The 19,219-nt window shown below is 39.4% G+C and overlaps 1 protein-coding gene across 1 annotated transcript in view; it reads left to right on the top strand.

Annotated features, from left to right (window-relative positions):
• The window catches only part of NELL2 (neural EGFL like 2), a 134,453-nt gene that overhangs the window by 96,477 nt on the left and 18,757 nt on the right, over nucleotides 1–19,219 (top strand). The window contains exon 15 of the mRNA XM_009095034.4: nucleotides 1,468–1,563. Coding sequence (XP_009093282.1) covers nucleotides 1,468–1,563 — 96 coding nt within the window. The remainder of the gene's footprint in view (nucleotides 1–1,467; nucleotides 1,564–19,219) is intronic.

Raw genomic sequence — 19,219 nt, 5'->3', positions numbered from 1 at the left:
AACACACAGGTAGAGGGAGACGTGTCAGCAAATATGTCCTTTTGTGCTGGGCTCTCTGGGGAATAAGAAGTCTTATCCTGATGAGGTATAAACCCAAAGCATATTCCAGAAGAACACAGCTCTCTCCTGCTGTGTGCTTGCTACTAGTCCCAAATTCTTCTGCTGGAGGGGAGTCAGCTACTGAAAGATCCTTTGGGTCAAAAAGAAGGTGCAAAACCCTGTAGCCCTGTGTTCAGCTCTTCTGTGAAAGGGCTCTGACTTCAGATCTGACAATTCAGAGGGCACCTGGCCCCACTGTGAAAGAAAAGTATATTCCCACCCTCCCTTCTCAATATGGAGAAGACAGTAGGCAGGAGAAGTCTCTAAGACTGTGTATTGAAATCTGATACATACACTACTCTGCAGCCCTGGCTTGGATGCCAGTGTCCTTCAAAGAGACCCAGATATGCCTCTTGGCCCCGTGTTTTTGGCAGCTTTTCATGCACTGCACTGCCAGCTGCAGTCCTGTGCACCATGCACCCCTGGATCAGGAAGCTTAGATGTCTCAGTGACAGTGGTCCCACACCACAGGGCTGGTGTCTCAAAGCTGAGAGCTGGATAGCTCAAATCTGTAACAGTTTTCTCTGAGCCATAAGACCTCATCAGTGGTACTGTTACACAGAGCAGCTGCAAACCAAAGCCTGGCATCTCTGGCTTGTTACAAGTGCAGGGCTAGACCAGTGCCCCGAAGTAGCTCTTTGTGTTGGTTATAACTTCCAGATGCCGAGTTTCACCTATAGTTTCTTCTGGCCAGAGCATTTCCACTTCCATATTGCAGATGCAATCAGAACAACTAACAGCTCCTATGTTTTCAAGCAGAGCTGGTTGCATTTCTGGGTCCACAGAAGTGGATCTTGAAAGAATACCCTCCTGGAGAATGCTACACCAAACTATGCAAGCGCAGCATGCCAAAGAACAAACCCAAGGATTGACTTTGAGCTGTAAATGCTAAAAGTTTCAAAGTTCTTCATAATCCCTTAAGACAAAAATTAGTATTTTTATTGTTTCTATTAAATTACTTTATAAAGGACTGAGGTAGCCAGACAGTTTAATATTCAGTTGTGCCTAGTGTATTCAGGCCTTAATTTGGGCAGCAGAACAGACCAGCACTGCCCTAGGAAGAGTCTGTTCCAAGGGAAGATGTTGTCTTTCGTTGCTTCCCAGTGCATGCGAAGGAGCACATATGGGAGCTGTTGTCTTCAGATGATTTACTCTAATCTCCTTCTGTAGCTTGTCAGCCCATCTGGCCAGTGAGGCAGGGGGGCCACAAACCATCTCTTTGTGACCTCTATGCTTAGGAGAAGGCAGTCTCTGCCCTCTGTGCCGCACGGGCGGCGTTCTGTGCCAGCCTGCTGGCAGACTGTGTCCACCTGCGGGATTGCTGAGAGGGATTCTCTTACCCTTACTCTGTGATTTTGCGTTTTGCAGCATTTTGCAAAGACGGCTGTAGGAACGGAGGAGCCTGTATTGCTTCCAATGTGTGTGCCTGCCCACAAGGCTTCACTGGGCCCAGCTGTGAAACTGGTAAGATTACAACTTAATTTACAATGAAGATAATCCAAGGAGGATGTTTGAAGTAATCCAAGAATAAAGGAGAATTTAAGGTTATGCCCTAAAAGAGGAAGCTGCCACTGAAACGTTGATCATTTTTCTTATATGCTTCCCAAGAGAATATTTTACAGCAATTCTAATTAGAAGCACATGGACTGCAAAAATTAGAACATGAATTAAGACATCTTGAGTTTTGATGTTTCATAATTAATAAGATTATTATGGACTTGCTTTTCACCTCAAACAGCCTTTGGTGTCTCATATAAATAACAGATAATCTGACATCTGGAAATAAATTTAAGTAACTGATTACTTTTGTGCTGTATATGTGTTCCTGGTTCAGTAACCCACCTTCGTTTGCAACCTTATTTGAAGACTTGTGATTAACCCAGCTTACTTTACTCAGTGTTAAGGCAGGTTTCAGTGTTCCTACTGCTTTTACCTCCTTTCACAAGCATTCCTTTATCTTCCCCTGCTACCCCTGAGGATGGCAGTACCGCAAGGCTTTGTTTTAGAACTTTATTTTTTAAGTCCTGGATCTAATCAAATTATATTGGCCAGCAGAGTATGTAGAATGTTAATTCCTAGCATTTCAAGTGCCTGTAAATAATTTTTCAAAGTTCAAATTAATAGCTTCAACACCTTTATTGCTGCAGAATTTTTAAATGCATTCTAAGCATACTTGCCTCCAGGAGGTAAAGGGAGAAAGCTTTCTTAGATTAATTGGCTTCAGTGTGCCTAATAAAAGGGCAGTCTGCCACCTATGATTGACTATTGTTGCTGTTCTATATTGCCTTCAATAAATCTTCTAAAGAGTAGAAAGGAGGTCATTTGAGAAAGTATTGCTTTCATTTGACTTGTAAACATATCTTGTTTAATGAAAAACACAGACCAGTCTGAATTCTGTATTATCTGGTCTATTTGAGAGGTGAGAAATGTGGTTGTTTTCATTCTTCTGTATTTGATCAGATATTTCCACAGAGCACACGAGGGCTGCTGTGTGAAAAGCAGCATCCTAATTGCTCATCTATTTCTGAAACAATGTTAAAAGAGCAAGTTTTCAAGTGCTATTTCACAGACTGTACATACCATAGTACAGGTTACCAAGGTCCCTCCATTGTAACACTGCTTGGAACAAATTGTGTGCTAAGATATTGCTCAAGTATTAAAACAGTTAATTTGTTTTAGTGGTAGCTGTCTTATATGCTCCTTGAACTGCTCTCCTGTTCTCAACTAAATATAGCATGTATAGTTTCAAAGTGCATAATCATCTTTTGCATCTCTATACTCCTATCTGAAGTGTGTAGACTACTAGAAGCATATTCTCTTTAGTCTCCTTCTATAATTAACAGCCACTATCCAAGAGAGATTTTACTGGCTTTTTACAATTGACCCTGGAAGTCCTGTCTGTATTCCCTTCTTGATAGGACAGTCCAGGGACACTCAGTCCCCAGTCCCGTAAATTCAAGTACCTTGAGCTAACTTAAGTTAGATTAACTGCATTCAGCCCCAAATGTCTTTCAAAAGAATCTGAACTGCTGGTCTAACTTCCATCCTTCCTGCCCTTCAGGAAACATATAGGGAGGCAGGCAGAGGCTTGGAGCACATCTTGTGCCTTTCTGAATACCTGATCTTAATGTTTAATATCAAGTTAGTATGGTGGTGACCTGATATCACATAGCTAGTGACAATGTTGCTATGAGGGGAGCTAATTTGCCAGCCCCAAAACAATTTCATAGCTCGTTTTTCTGAGGAGAAGACCTCTCCTGTTTAATTTCTGCTGAACATGGTATTTTTTCCCTGATGTAGAAATACATAATGCTAGAGTTCAGCCACAGGAGCACAGGTCTGGTCACCTCATGTAGAGACTAATATGCAGAGTAGGATTGTCATCTACTTGTGCATGGCTTTGAAGCATGCAGTCTGAAATACAGTGGGAGTGGCAAATGGAAGAAGTATCTGGTAAGTAGAGAGTAAAAGCTGGTTTTTTTTTTTTTTTGAGACTGCACTGTAAGAAAGAGTGTGCTGTATATAGCCTTAAAAGAAAACTGGAGTTTCAAACAGTACACATTCACTATTGCTGAAGGTACTTCTAGTTAGGGTTGAAATGTTTCAAGATGTTCTTACTACAAGTAATTTATGCTGGAAGCTTCCCTTTGAACAGTCTCTATATCTGCAAAGGTGATGCAATCTTCTCTAGGCAGATGTCTTCCATTGCAATTGCATACAGAGTAGGGGGAGGATTCAGGTAAAGGTGCCAAATCTGTTTTAAAATTGCACATCACTTATTTCTGTTTATGCTACACATATTTTAAAACTGCTTATTGAAGAATCTTGGAATTTTAAACTTAAAATATTCTGTTCTGTAGACATTGTTGGCAGCTGCTGAACCTATGAATTAATTAGCAGGAGATTGAATCCACACCCCAATAACCTAGAAAATGCAATCATCTGTTCTTACTGTTTCCTTCTGTAAAAGGTGTTTTAAGAGTTCTGTTTAAATAATTTCTCAGAATATAGAAAAGAAAGGATGAAGTTGAAAGGGACCTCTGGAGATCATCTTGTCTCACTCCCCTGCTCAGAGCAGGGTCAAATACGGCTGGCTTCTACAGCTGACACACAGGACTGTGCCCTGTTGGATTTGGAGTGTTTTTAGGGTTGGAGACTCCACAAGTTCTCTGGGCAACCAATTCCAGCATTCAATCAGCTTCAGAGTACAAAAAAATTATTTTCATTATGTTCACATAAAATTTGCCATATCCCTCATCCCTTTTCTGGACAGGACTGAGAGTTTCTAGCTTCTTTCTACACTATTAGGTCTTTATACATGGTTATAAGGTTCCCCTCAGCCTTTTCATTTCCAGGCTGAACATCTCAGCTCTATTAGCCTCTCCTGGTATGACAGATGCTCTAATCTATTAATCACCTTCACTGTACTGCACTGGATTTGCTTCATGTCTCTCCTGTACTAGGGAAAACAGTGCAAGATTCAGCACTCCAGAGAGGATCCTAGCAGCATGGGAGACACGATCATGTCCCGTGACCTGCTGGCAATACTCTTCCTAATGCCACTCTGGAGGCTGTTGGCCACCTTTGCTACAAGTGCACAATGCTGCCTCACGTTCAGCTCATGTCCATCAGGACCTCCAGATTGGTTTCTTTGAAGCAGCTTTTCCACTGCCCTTCTGGTACCTGAGGTTGTTTCTTAATAGTTGTAGGACTTTTCGTTTCCCTTTGAACTTGAAGTTATTCCCAGTGGCCAGTTTCTCCAGCCTGTTGAGGTCCCTCTGAATGTCACTAAAATTATCTGGTGTAGCAACTTCTCCTCCAAATTTTCTATCACCTGAAAACATGCGGAAGGTGCTCTCTGTCTTACTGTGCAGATGTTAAGCAGTCCTGGCCCAGCACCTGGTGTTCACCTGGGTGTATGTTGATAAGTGTCTAGTCTCCAAATGGATGTTGTACAGCTGATCAGAGCTCTCTGATGCTGAGCACTCTGCAGGTTTTCTGTCTATCTTGCTGTCCATTTATTTAGCCTGCACTTTTTAGCTTGTCTCAGGATGTTATGTGAGTATCAAAGATTTTACTAAGATAACCAACAGGTACTGCTCTTCTCCTGTTCACCAAACCTGGTCTATAGATTAGTCAGCCTTACTTTGGAAGGCTACAGGTTGGTCAGGCATGACTTCCTCTTTGTAAATCAGTGTTGACTGTTCCAAATTACTTTCTTGTCCTTAATCTGTTTAGAGGATACCATAATCTTCCCAGGGATGGAGGTAAGGCTGACTAATCCATAGTTCCCTGGATCCTTGCCTTTTTCAAAGATAGAAGGACATTTGCTTTCTTCCATTTCTGAGGAGCTTCTTTCAGTCACCCTGACCTTTCAAAGACAATTTCAGGTTGGCTTCAAGTGTGACATGATCCGGCTTCCTCAGCACTCCTGGGTGCATCCAATCAGGTTTGATTGACCTGTGGTTTTTTTCCAGTTTATTTAGATATTGATCCTTCTTCACCTTCTTGCTTCAGACAGAATTTTCCACTGGTCTTGGTGACCTGGGACACCTGAAGGCAAATCTTACCTAAAAAGACCAAAGTAAAGAAGGCGTTGACCATCTCACTCTTTAGGATTTCCTTTCCAAAACCCATCCTTGCATACTCAGTCAGTATCTATATTTCTCCCAAAGACTGAGAGGGATGATTCTGTCCATGCTTAGGTCCTGCCTGTGCAGCCTAAACTCAGTGCAGCTTTTGCAAAGAGAAGTGAAGTCCTGTGTGAGTAAGAATGGTTTAGTAAAATTTTTTGCTTCCAAAATAGTGGTTGTGGGGCATCAGGGAGAGTCTCATTTCTGTTGGAAACATAAGAAGGAGAATCAGCTGTTACTGCTGGTTGGCTGTTTCATTGTGCTGTATTCACTGTGGACTCTTGCAGTTAACAGAGCACAGAGCTGTTACAACACCTTTGAATGACCTGTTGGGAGCCTTTCAGATTAATCATGGCCTGTGTTATGTGGAAATGGACCAGGGGAATGAGGCAGCAGATGGAAGAATCATATGCAGAGATATCAGCCTATACCACCTTTTTAAAAAATTGGTATTAAGCCACAAAAACTAGGCTAAAAGTCATCAAGTCACAAGAATAAGTGTGAGAATTTCTGTGTCTCCTCCCAAAGGATACAGATTGAGACGTTATTAATGTTGGGGATACATTCATTGGCTTAGGGAAGTGGGGTTTATATATTAAAAAAAATTTAAGTTTTATAAGGCACACAAGCAGTTATCAAGTAGAGCAGCTTTCAGCAGTGTAGATATGAGACTACCAAGTAAATCCAAATGTATTTGTGCCTGGTAAACTTTTTCAAAATACCTGACTTAATACTGTCTTCTTTGATTGCAAAATTATGAATTCTTCAATTGGCATTTTTAAGTGATGTCCTAAATTGTATTTGAAGTGTGTTACGTTTAGAACTCAGAACAGGATGATTTTTTTAGATTTGCTTGATGTTACTGCAACTTTTCTTTAATCTGGTGACAGAGCTTTAAGACTGGTCCTGTACTACTCCTACTATATATGCATATCTGCTAGTGTATGCATACAAGATTACTGCATTTTTGCTGCTTGTCAGCTTCTTTTTTTGAGTTTTCACACTTGTTTTGTGCTTTGAGTCTTCCTATGGACAGCTTTTAATTATGCATGAGATAAAAAAAGCAGAGTTTGCTGCTAGTAGTGTTTTGATGTAGTTTTTGTTAACAGGTGGCTGCAAGGTTTTGGATGATTTTCTGCTATTTGAATTTCCTGCTAATGAATTTTCCTTGGTTATTGCAGGAATCTTGTCCACCTGTTACTAAACAATCCATGTCAAGCTGCTGAAAATAAACTGGCAGACAAAGCTGTTACCTTTGAAAACAACAATTGAGAAAAATTTTAGCTTACAGATTCTACATTAATTCAGCCATAAATTGTTACTAACATTACACTAACTAAAGGTGTAACCAAATTTATGGAAAAAAATGGTGAGTGATGGATGAGAGTGAAATGACCCTCTTTCACCTGAGCTCTTATGAGAAATAGCCAAAGTCAAGGAAAAGATATTATTTGGATCTCTGCATTTTTTTTTTCCTTTTTCTTTTCCATGTACGGAAAACTTGCCTCTTAGGGGATGTTGCTAAAACAAATTCTTGCAAAATTTGTAGTTCAGTATGCTGAAATATGACTCGTACAAGTGGTTTTGATAAATAATTGTTGTAGATCAGATCTTGTCAGTTTTGTGCTACTTGCCATATAAACTAAATAATCCATATAAGCTAAATAATTAATATGCATAACTATTACTCTTCTCAGCAAATCCAGATTAGTTTTTTCATGTGCACTGACCCTAATAATAACAGACCGCATGTTATTAAAGGCTATTTTTATTTCTATTTCAAAGAAGGATTGTGAAAAATCTTCTAATTATGATTTCCCAGTTAGTCAGAAAAATATTTTATTGGTATTGGAAAAGAAGACTTTGTCAAAGTAACCAGAGAGCTTGTTAATTTGGTTGAGTTTGCAAAAATGAATTATTTTAATACTTTTAGCATGACAAGAGAACTGCTTCCATTTAAGGTCTTGATCCCTTGTGTTCAGCCACCATCAGCTTGTGCTCAGGTAGGCTCTGAAGGTACAGCTGTGACACAAATGGCATTTGAATCCTATAGAGTTTGAACCAAGGCTTTAAGAACCAAAATTACTTTTGGCAGAAATCTTAGGAATTCTTGGCTACAGTATCTGTAAGCTGTGAGAGTATCACAGTCAAAACTTTCTGAGCAACTCAGGAACCTGCAGTTTGCTCAGTGTTAAATTACTGATAGCAGATTGGGATTTATAACAGTAATACCAAGAGGCTGAAATTTGAGGTATAAGTATGCAAGGTCCTGCACAAAGCTGGAGTAAGATGTATGCCCTTCATAGTCTAGCAGGGGAAGCCAGTTGTGTCCTGGGATAGGTGAGTATAACAACAAACTCTTTGAGCAGAAAGCACATTGGGGTTAATATTTTCATCTCTGAAATCCTTAAGGGATTGCTGAGGGGTTTAGTGAAGGAACAAACAAAAGAAGAGAGTGAGAGAAGTGGAATGAACATAAAGGGAACACAGGCATGGACTGTCCAAAGCAAGAGCTATAGGAAGAAAGGACATCTCCCCTATTTCATTCGTTTTCACAGTCCACTGGTCTTGTTTGGAATTTGGTGTCTTGAGTATTCAGGTTCCTGGTTTTGGGCTCCTAAGTTTGAAACTTAGAAGTTAGAGGATACTTTTGTCAGGGAATATTTTATTTGCATCTGACTTCAGTTTATGGAAATAAGAGAAAGTTTCTCTACTCTATAGAGTCTGGAAAAAACTTCTGCAAACAAATAGTTCTTAAGCATGATTTGCAGCATAAAGCATTTTAATAGAGTCCAGTGTGCCATAGGAATTCATTATGTTCTGAAAGTCAGGCCTTTGGAGTCTCTGAAAGTCAGGCCTTTGGAGTCACTGAAAGTCTGGCATTTCAATGACAGTAATTTTCAAAGTTTGTGAGCTATTACAAGCTTGTCCTTTGGTGCAGGCAAAAAAAAAAAAAAAAAATCACCCAGGACAAAGCCCAAAGAAATTCAATTGTGCCTTGCAAGTACTTGAGATCCAGTTTACTACTTGTCCAGCTCATTGCTGGACTTTGTTGCCATAGCCTTGGGGAATCACTGCCATTTTTCTTCTTTGAGTACTTCCAAGTGCTCTCCATTTCCTTGGCAAGTCTCCTAGCTTCCTGCCCTGTTGAAATTTGAATATGTGGCATGTTGGGTTCAGAGGTTTCAGCTTTCCAGCCATAGCTTAAATGTAGATGAAAACACGGAGTCCTTAAGATCCTGTTTAAACAGGCTTAACTTAAACTTTAACCGTAAATATCTTACTGTGCTTTTTATCCTTGGGAACTGAATCTCTGAAATGAAAACACTTCTGAATTACTCTTCATTTAATTAATATCTTCTGTGGTTTCCATTTCAGCAGAAAGAGACAGGGCCCAGCTGCTAAAAATAATGTAATGATTTTGCTGAGGATGTTGAAAAATGCTTTATAAATTGCATCTCTGCTACATAAAGTCACTACTCAGCTTGCACTGGCTGAGTAACGAGTAGTCTGCATTTCAGTCTTGCCCTTCTCAAAGATGGCCATGTTGCCTGTCAGCTACTTATTTCAGAAGCTAGAACAGTGTTTGAGCTAGCCTTGGTTTATTGAGGTAATGCACAAACTAGTGTGTTTTGTGTTGCCTGTGGGAAAAGCAGATAGTAGAATCATGAGCAAACTTATGGGAAGAGTCCCACAACATCAGCTTCTGTGTCTTCTTTAAGCATAGTGGCTAGCTCTAACTCACACTAATATGTCACTATGATAGATTTCCAGTCCATACGGAAGCCTAATAATGAATTTTGAATATATAATTTATGTTCTGCAGTCCTATCACTGAACTACAGTTATGCCATGTGAAATGAAGCATCCTCAGGTAGATTTTTTTTTGGGGACTTGAGGAGAGATTAGCAGGATATGGCTGGATGAGCCATATGAATGTACCAGTCATCTGAGTGATAACATTGCTGCTTTCCTTGTGGTTCTAAAAATTTTTAATGCTTTCAAAATATTAGGTGACTTTTGAAATTTAGACTTTAAGAACTTGTAAGGAGTAGACTAAAATCAACACAAGTAATTTGCACAGTCACTTTACTATAATTTTCTTGTTACCCTGGGTGAAAATGATTAAATTTTACCTTCTTAGCCACTGTATGTAGTAGCTACTTAGGTACTGTATGTGCATAAGAGCAATGACTCAAATACTGAACTAGGCTCCCCTGAACTATCTAATCCATATCTTGGTGGTGTCACCGAGTCCTTTCAGAACTTGGAAATTATTCACTTGCCTCAGTTTCAAAGAAATAGTTTCTCAGAACACTAATTCTAGGAATTTGGACTTCTGCACTGCTTATGTGCCTCGTTAATGTAGTTTCCTGATGTACTGCATAGGGCACAATATCTGTATCTGTTCCTGACTGGAGATAAATAGGGAGAAATAGCCTCCCTCACAGAGCGTGACTGTTCCAGGCAGACAGGCCTAATTTGTACTGTCAAATCTGATATTCCTAGAAAGTTTTTGAAAAATCTCATTTGGCTGCTCTAGACCAGAGAGAGCTTTTTGTTCCTGTATTTTTGTCCCTGTAGTCCTCTTGATAAGCCTTACATAAATCACGAGGTCAGGCTTTCCAGCTTCTGTTCTGTTGATAAGCTATACAGTATCTAACTGTGTTGTACCTTTTTCCCCTTCTTAAATACCCTATACCAGCTTGGGCTTGGCTGGTGGCAGGTCCATCTTGGAGGGGCTGGCATTGGCTCTGTTGGAATGGGGGAAGCTTCTGAAAACTTCTCACAGCAGCCACTGCTGTAGCCTCTCTGCCTTAGAAAACCTGGCCATACAAACCTAACATAGCATCTGCGTTCCCTTTGTCTTGCCTGAACGTTCTCCATTCATTTGTGTGAAGGGCATAAAGTGGTTAAAGTTTATTCTCCAGCTCAAAATAATTTGGAAGATCATTTTCAGAGAGTACTGGAAAGTACAGCACAGAGTTTCTGCTGAAACCCTTCTCCATGAGATTTTTTTCCTTGTGGAAAAAAATTAATAGATTTGTAGCTTTTTATTCAATACTCAAGAAATAAGCATAGAAACCTGAGTCTGTGATTTTTACAGTCTAACTTTAGATTCAGAAAGGACTGTTACTGAAAAGAGTGTGCTGCATATTTCTCAATACTGATAAGAATCTAGCAAATAATAAATTATTGTCATTTCAGTTGTTATTATAATTAATAATTACAGCAAACTCCAGCTAACTATGCTCCCATAGAAGCCAAATCTTTGTATTTACTGTTAAGAGGAAGCGCAAAACATAAAAAGAAAACATGATTGGCAATCTCAGAAATCATTTTCAGCCAACCCCTGGAGAATGTGCCTTTCCTGCAAGGAATGCTCTATGCTAGCAATGTTCCAAGTATTAATTAAGGCTACAGAAAGATAGATATGTGCAGCCAATGGATGTGTTGCAAACTTGGCATAAATGGTATCGATAAGCTGTTTGTGAGATTCTGAAACTCATCATGTTTGTGTACAAAACAACTTCCTGCTCTTCCCTTTTTCCAAATATTTTCCTTGAGAAGTTAATGAAGTTAATGACTGAATGCTGGTGCTATATCAGACTAGTATTTCAAGTATCTGTAAAAATCATACATCCTTAGAGGGCAGCAGAACTGTATGGGGCTATTATACTTGTACGAAAACATTTGTGGACATTGTGAGATCTGTCTGAAACAAATAATGCAAGACTTCAATCATAGCATCATAAAAACATAGAATGGTTTAGATTAGAAGGAACATTTAAGACCATCTAGGTCCAGCCCCTCTGCCATTGGCAGGGACACTTTTCCCTATAGCAGGTTGCTCAGAGCTCTGTCCAACCTAGCCTTGAACACCTTCAGGAATGGGCATCCACAGCTTCTCTGGGCAACCTCTTCCAGAGCTTCACCACCCTCATAGTAAATAACTTGTTCCTAACATCTGATTTAGACCTACTCTCAGTTTGCAAGCCATTCCCCTTTGTTCTCTTACTACATGCTCTTTGTAAATAGTCTTGTCCAACCTTTCCTTTAAGTTCCCTTCAGGAATTGGAAAGCCACAATTAGGTCACCCTGAAGTCTTCTCTTTTCCCGGCTGAACAATTAAAATTCTCTCAGCCTTTCCTTGTAGGAGAAGCACTTCATCCCTCTAGTCATCTTGTTGGATCTCCTCTGGTCTCACCCCTAGCAGATCCATGTCCTCCCTGTGGTAGGGATCCCATAGCTGGCTGCAGCACTGCAGATGAGGTCTCCCCAGAGTGGAGTAGAGGGGCAGAATCACCTCCCTTGACTGTCTAATCACCTCTCTTTTGATGCAGCCCAGGATGTGTTTAGCTTTCTGGGCCATGCTCAGCTTTGGCTCTCTGGCTCATGTCCAGCCTCTCCTCCCCAGCACCCCCGAGTTCTTCTCAGCAGGGCTGTTCTCCATCTGTCCATGCCCAGCCTGTGCTGATACCAGGGTTTGCGCCAACCCAGGTGCAGCACTCTGCACTTGGCCTTGCCAAACCCCATGAGATTCCCATGGTCCCACTGCTCAGGTCTGTCCAGGTCCCTCTGGATGGCATCCTGTGCTTCAGGCGCGTCAACTGCACCGCTCAGCTCGGTGTCATCTGCCAACGTGCTGAGGGTGCAGCAGATCCCTTCATCCCTGGCATTAATGAAGGCATTAAATAACATCAGCCCCAAAACAGACAATTACTACCAGTGAGTGTCCTTGTGACTTCTGTGCTCTACCTGTACTACCAATTAAAGCAGATAGGAGAGAAAGGGCAAGGTGTAGATGGTACCCTGGTACCCCACTTTCTCCTCATTTTACAGATTTGGGATCAAGCCACACAAGGAAATTGAGTAGGTGACAAAGTTTCCATAAGTGGACAGTAGCAGAAGTCCAGGTAGGATGTAGGTAATCTCATTTCTTCTCCCCTTGCCCCTCTGTTAAATGTGTCAATAGCTGAGAGAAAACATGGTGGGGTTTATAGCATATTCTTTGTCAGTGGGAAGTACAGTGAATTTGTAAAACCTAAAAAACCCTTTGACCTTCAAGGAGGGCATATTCAAAAATGACTGTCTCATTATATAGAAAAAAAAAAGGTTTAAAACTTGTCTTTGAGAGTAAACAAATGAGATCTGCTGCAAGCAAAGAGGTAAGCCAGGGTTCTGCAGATCAGATACTTTGCCTGTCTGCAATGTTTGAAATGAAGGTCACTCTCCCTGTTCTCACCTGAATTTTTCTCAGATGGGAAAAATAAGCTCAAACATAGCAGTGAGACTACTTTATAGGCTTGGAATGTTTACTTGCTTTACTTTGCTTTACATTTTTATTTATAAAGAAAATCTCTGACAGAATTTAAACAAAAAATGCCCATATTGAATTTAATGCACATTCTGGATTTAGTCATGAACCCTGCTCACCTCATCCTTTCAGTTTTATAGCTAAAGATGCCTTGCTGCTTCATCCGTCTGTGTCTTTTTCTCCTTATACCTTGCCTGACACAGTTTCTTGGGTGCATATAATTTCTTTTCTCCCTCAGTGTCAACAGTTTTAAGTCACAAAAGATATTTTCTTTGCTGAAGAGTCACATACTGATACTTACCTGATTTTCTTTATATCTTTCTTTAGCTTGTTCCAAAATTAAAACCATATATGTAGCAGCTTAAGAAAAAAAAAAAAAGGTGAGAAAGAAACCAGGGAAGAGAGAATACTACAAAAGAGCTCTAAGGAAACAAGATTTTCTTGTTGTTTCTAAAAAAATCTAAATGCATCCACTACTTAGCCATTATTTGCAATGGGGAAAAAAGTCCTTTATTAAAGATGAAAACTAAAGTTTCAGCTACATTCTTAAAATACAGTGGGTTATAAATAGAATGTGAATAGTTCAGCTGGGCAGCATTATAATAGAATTTTCTTCAGTTATATGAGGGAGCTAGGGATGACCTTCATCACTCACTGTAAGCTCTCTCATGAATTATGACCCAACTATTAGTGGAATTAAAATCTGTAACACTGTCAGTCATTGTCCTGTATCCCTGTGGAGCTCTTCCTTTTGCTGTCAACATGAGGATATCTGCAGTCTCTGAACATATCATGCCAATAATATGTTTATACCCAAGTAAAGGAATAGTGGTTTAGTTTTGAGCTGTTTCTGCAGCTTTTTCATACTTATATTGAGAATATTTATTGTTTTCTTGATGAGTTGCTGTCAGCTATAGCATGAAAGAATGGTGCTTGTGGTTTTTTTCCTTTTTTTGTGCTTCAGCAACTTTATACAATCTCTACATGATTTGACAGTTCAGGAGTAGCAATGCAAATTAGTTGTCCATGGACTAGGAGTCCTGGTAAGAAGCCACTGGTAAGAAAATGTATGTAAGAATGTCTTAAACCTTAGCACATATACACTGTGGGCAATAACCTGACCAAAGAGTAGAGGACTGTGTCAGGAGATGAAGCTCAAATCAGGATGTCAAAATCAATTCCTTGTTCCCCAAACTGAGTTTGAGTTGCTTTGAGGGCTCTTTTGTTTGTTTTCCGTAATTTTCCTCTGAACTAAGTGCTTGGGAATTTACTGTAATTCTTAACAGAGCTGATCTGAAGCAACCTTTTACAAGGCTGAGAATATGCTGGTTGCATCAGTCTTTTATGTGTAAACATCCTAACTCATGGTTATGACTGGCTTGATTCCCCACTTGAGGAAACCCAAGACCTTTTGTGAGTGCACTATGCGAGTGAAGGCTTCCTTCACGCAGCACTGGAAAAGAGGTAACATTTGGCAAAACCAGTTCTTCTCTTTTCAAGTTAGTTCCCTTTTGTTTAGAACTCAGATACCCTTACCCATCTTTAGCAGCTGGCCACTAGTGTGTTAGTCCTGTTTCCCATGTGCAGATGGAGTGATGTGACTTTCAGATCCTAGTAGGTATCTGAAACAGGTATGTCAAACTTGCTATCTTGGAGAAAAGCAGTACTTTTCTTTTTCAAGATAGGGCTAATGACCAAGCAGAAGCATGTGTTACAGTTAACATGAGGGGCTGTACTGAGAATGATGAACTCATTGAAAGCAAAACCACCTCTTTGTCAGCAGCTACAAATACAGGCCCAATTCCTCTTATTTAGTCTTCTGATGCGGATTGGCACAATCAGTGTCACACAACAGAGCTGAAAAATAAATTATTTTTATTTTACAGTATTCATGAATGCACCTAGTTCATCATGGCCAATTAGGTGCTCTGAATTTCAATTTGTATTTGCTGCAAATACACTTCTTTGATGATATTGGGTGTGCAATGGGAGGCATAGTTTCAATTATTGGTGTGATCTGTGATTGATCAATTTTTCACAACAAAGAATTGTTAGCAGGGCCACATGGTGAAGCAGTCAGTGGAAAATTCCCTTTGATAACATTTCTATCTAATTTTGGAGCTCTGCCACTGCCACACATGAAATACCAACACGATTGAATTTCTTTTTGCTGGCATTTAGCAGGACCTATGGGGGTGTGCAGAAATCAATGGGGGATCAGGAGTCTGGAAAATTGCATACTTGAAGAATTAATGAACTATAATTCTGTATTACATTCTCAATCACATTTTGCTTCCTTTTCATTAATGTAACTAAATTAGTTTTCCATGGACAGGGTACTTTATAAACTGCAATCATGGTCTTGCTGGGATTAAAATTAAAAAAAAAAAAAAAGACCTGTTATAATAGTAGCTATTTTTTCATGCAACATGACAGTTGGAAATTTTTAGTGAAGAACATATCATCTGCAGCACTGACTCCACCTGTCAAAGCAATTTTAAGATGACTTAACCAGAAGTTCTACTAGATCTGGGAGGTGTTGAGATAGAAGCAGCAAGTCCAAAGATATTCCAAATACTCTTTTTTTTTTTTTTTTTTTCCCTGAAGATGGGCCTTGTTCATTATCCAGGGGAGCAGGGAGAGGAAGTGCCACAGTTTTACCCTTCTCTGAAGGCTGTATCAGAGGTAACTGGTGTTTCTAGTGCTGTAGAGAAAGTTCTTCTGCTTATGGAATTGCGTTATGGTAGGATAGAATTGTGAGTGACTCCTCTCCTCGCTGTGTCCCATGGGCAATCTGTAATCTTTCCCTTTATAATTTAAGCTTGTAATGGAATAAAATGTTGGGATGAAATTGTAATTAAGATCAAGAATATTCTGTGGTTTAATGACAACTTTGATGTGAGAACCAACACAGTGAAAAGAATGCCCTACTCAAGATATGATATCATATCTTTAAAGAGTTCCTCAAACATGACAAATCACAGTGAGTCTGTAAACAAAAATCAGGCTCAAGGAGTGTGATTGACAAAGGAAGTAAGTTTTTTTTTTTGGAGTCGGGCACAGTGTTAGGAAAAAAAAGGAGCTGATCAAACTTTACAAAATAGATTTAAAAGTCATTTCAAGCAACCTAAATTTTCTGGTATTACTGGTATCTTCCTGGATCATGCCCACATTCTTAGCCACTATATTCTTGAGGGTTTATTCCTCTTTAGGATATTTATATGCATATGGTATATGACAATGTAGTGTGATGGAAATCTCCAAATCCTTGCTGTTTTGCTTTAACAGTAAGATAGCTCCATTATATCGAACTACTTTCAGGATCTTACATTTCTCCACCTTGATCTGTTTTCTGCATAAGATCTCAAGCCAAAGGTCTGGGTAAACAGGAGGGTCTTCTCAAGTATCATCATATTAGAAATCTGTTGTCACATGAAAACCAAAGCAAAAGCTTTTTGGCTCTTAAATGCAAGAGATGGGACTCTAGAATTTGCAGCAGAGATGAACCCGTTTCAAGGCTAGTCCAGAAAATTGAGTCATTGATAATAAATACTTCATGTAGTACAGTGAACTTTCATTTGGTCCTGCTGAATGAGGCCTTTTCTTCTTTCCATATGTATTTACTAAAATTAGATAACCCAGACATCATCTTAATACTACTGTATATTCTGTTATCTGAGCATAATTCTGAATACTTGAAACATGACCTTTTACATACAAGCCAGACATAATATCCTTAAAATTGTATTGACATATGCAAAGGCATATTGGAGTCTGACTGTTCCAAATGTAACCATGAAAAAACCCCAGATATTGGAGATTTATCTGTTTAAGCAGCTTCCAAGTCTCCTAAACCACTTATTCAGTGATCTGTTGCTGAAATTATTTTTTCTTTCAGTTGTTTGCACTTTATTTATGCTGTATATGGGGTTGGGATGTGGATGCCTCAGGAGGTTAGCATTAGGCTGGAAAGGCTGTCGCCATTGAAAAGAGATCTCAAATTTAGGCTGAGTCAGGAGTGACTGAACATTTTGGAAGATGTTGGCTGCTCATTAATCTCTGTAGCCATACCCAGTGACAAAACCCAATTAGCACTGGGACAGATTATTGCAATTGGGAATTTCTATTAATTGGCAGTCTTAGCTAGGTGCCATGTATTATTCTGTCACAGAAAACCTTCCAGTGTAGAGACAGCTAAGTTCTAAATACAGACAGCTTCCAATCTGTGGTGTTGACTTCTTGACAAGCAAAGACTTTGGTTTGTATTGACCTGGAAAAAGCAGTTTATAAAGGAAAATATTCATGGCCTGAGTTGAGCTCTGTGTCTCTCGAAGTTTGTGAATGCAGGCTTTTCTAAGAGGAAGATTTGGTGATTAACATTTAAGTCTTGAAGTGAGTATTATAAAATGGTAGCAACACCCCTCCCCCACACCATGGGTCTTTGTTGAGTGCAGCTTGAGTACATTAGAGTTTGGTCCTGTTGCTGGATGAAAGAGAACTGCTATCTTTCTAATTGGCAATTTTATACCACTTTCAGTCTTCAAAAAGTCCTATTATACAGAAATTCTATAATAATATGAATCAGACAGCCAGTTCTCCTTTTCTTCTTTTTGTACCAGTGGATAATTTGCTAATGATCTTATTTTACTCTTCAGGGAGCAGAGTTTTCTCAGTGTTCCCAAGAGAAAAGGGTATAATAGCTAAAACTGTTGGCACAGTTAAAGAAATGAGTGATCCTGAGGTATAAGGAAGGTATTTGGGAGAGCAAATGTCATATCAAGGGGAGCTAGGCATATACAGCTATTACTTTCCAAATGCCTCTGATTTTGTGTCTACTTTATTAGAGTGAGGCCTCAGCAAAAAAAGTTTAAAATTTTGAGTTGAAAAATGGGTAACAAAATATGGAAATAAGAAGGCTGACTGGCATAAATGAAAATATAAAGCCTTTTGCTAACTTTCTTTTGTAGAGTAATGCTTCATTTTCCATGCTTTTATAGTACATCATCAAACAGGACTTCATTATCACTGTTAATATTCCATATAGCCCACTGATAGACCATAGCCACTGGCCAAGCAAAACTTCAATCAGTTTTTCTTCTCTTGTCAGCTTACACCTCTGACTGAGCAGCTGCAAGATGATTCATCCAAGGTTTCACCATAGGACAGGGGAAAATGATTTCTGTCTGCTTTTCCCATACTAATAAGATAATTTCAGTTGTAGATACTTTTGCAGCACTTCCTGAGCCATGCTATGCCTATTTGAAAACAGAAATCTTTTTATCCAAATGTGAAGAAATTTTTCCATGAAATCAGTGCTTTTGCTTTGTAAGGCACATTTCTGCTGTGGTTTCCTGTTAACAGAGTTACAGCAGTCACATTTTGTCTCATTACAGAGCATGTTTCTATGTGAATTAATAAACAGCATTAACTGTGAGAATGAAAACGATATTCTGTGCATAAAGAACATCTATATTCTGAAACCGACTGGCACATGCCTAAGATGTCATTTGCCTAAAAAGTTAGTGGTGAGAAGTGTTTTGGATTTCCTTTCTTTGCTGCAAAATCCTGAAAGGAATAATGGCTTATTCAGCATGGATACACCAATGGTTGCAATGCATGCAGTCTGTGAGGAGTAAGACATTCTCCAAGACCTGCAGTGTGCCTCCATACACACTTATGATGAGGATTTCTTGTGTGACTCCACTCCAAATTTGCATTCAGTCATAACAAAACAAGAAGAATGTGTTTCTTTGTTTACTGGCATCAGATAAAGCATTTCATCCCAAGTAATACTTCTTGTGTTACAGATTCATCAGCTAGTTTGCAAATAAATACAGAGAAGCTGCTTTTGTTGTCAGTTTACCAATACTGATGTGACGTTCACAGCTTGTTTTCCCTGAATAATCAAGGAGTTCATCTGAATGCATTCTGCTTGTGCATGTGATATTGTGCTTACACTAATAAGGCTTATAGATTCACAAATATATTTTTCTGAAGAGAGGAACACAGGCTTTCTTTAGTTCATATCTGTTACTTTGACCTAAATAACACTTGTTTCTCCAGCTTGTCACAAATAAATGCATTCCACTTTCCCAAAGAAGCATATGCAATCCAGTGTCTTAATGCAACATTATTAAGTAGCCAGTATGAAGATTAACATCAAATCTTA

Source organism: Serinus canaria, chromosome 1A, assembly GCF_022539315.1.
Source record: "Serinus canaria isolate serCan28SL12 chromosome 1A, serCan2020, whole genome shotgun sequence".
In the NCBI taxonomy this organism is placed as follows: Eukaryota; Metazoa; Chordata; class Aves; order Passeriformes; family Fringillidae; genus Serinus; species Serinus canaria.
Note: the sequence above shows the minus strand (reverse complement) of the source record. Positions and strands in the feature narration are given on the sequence as shown.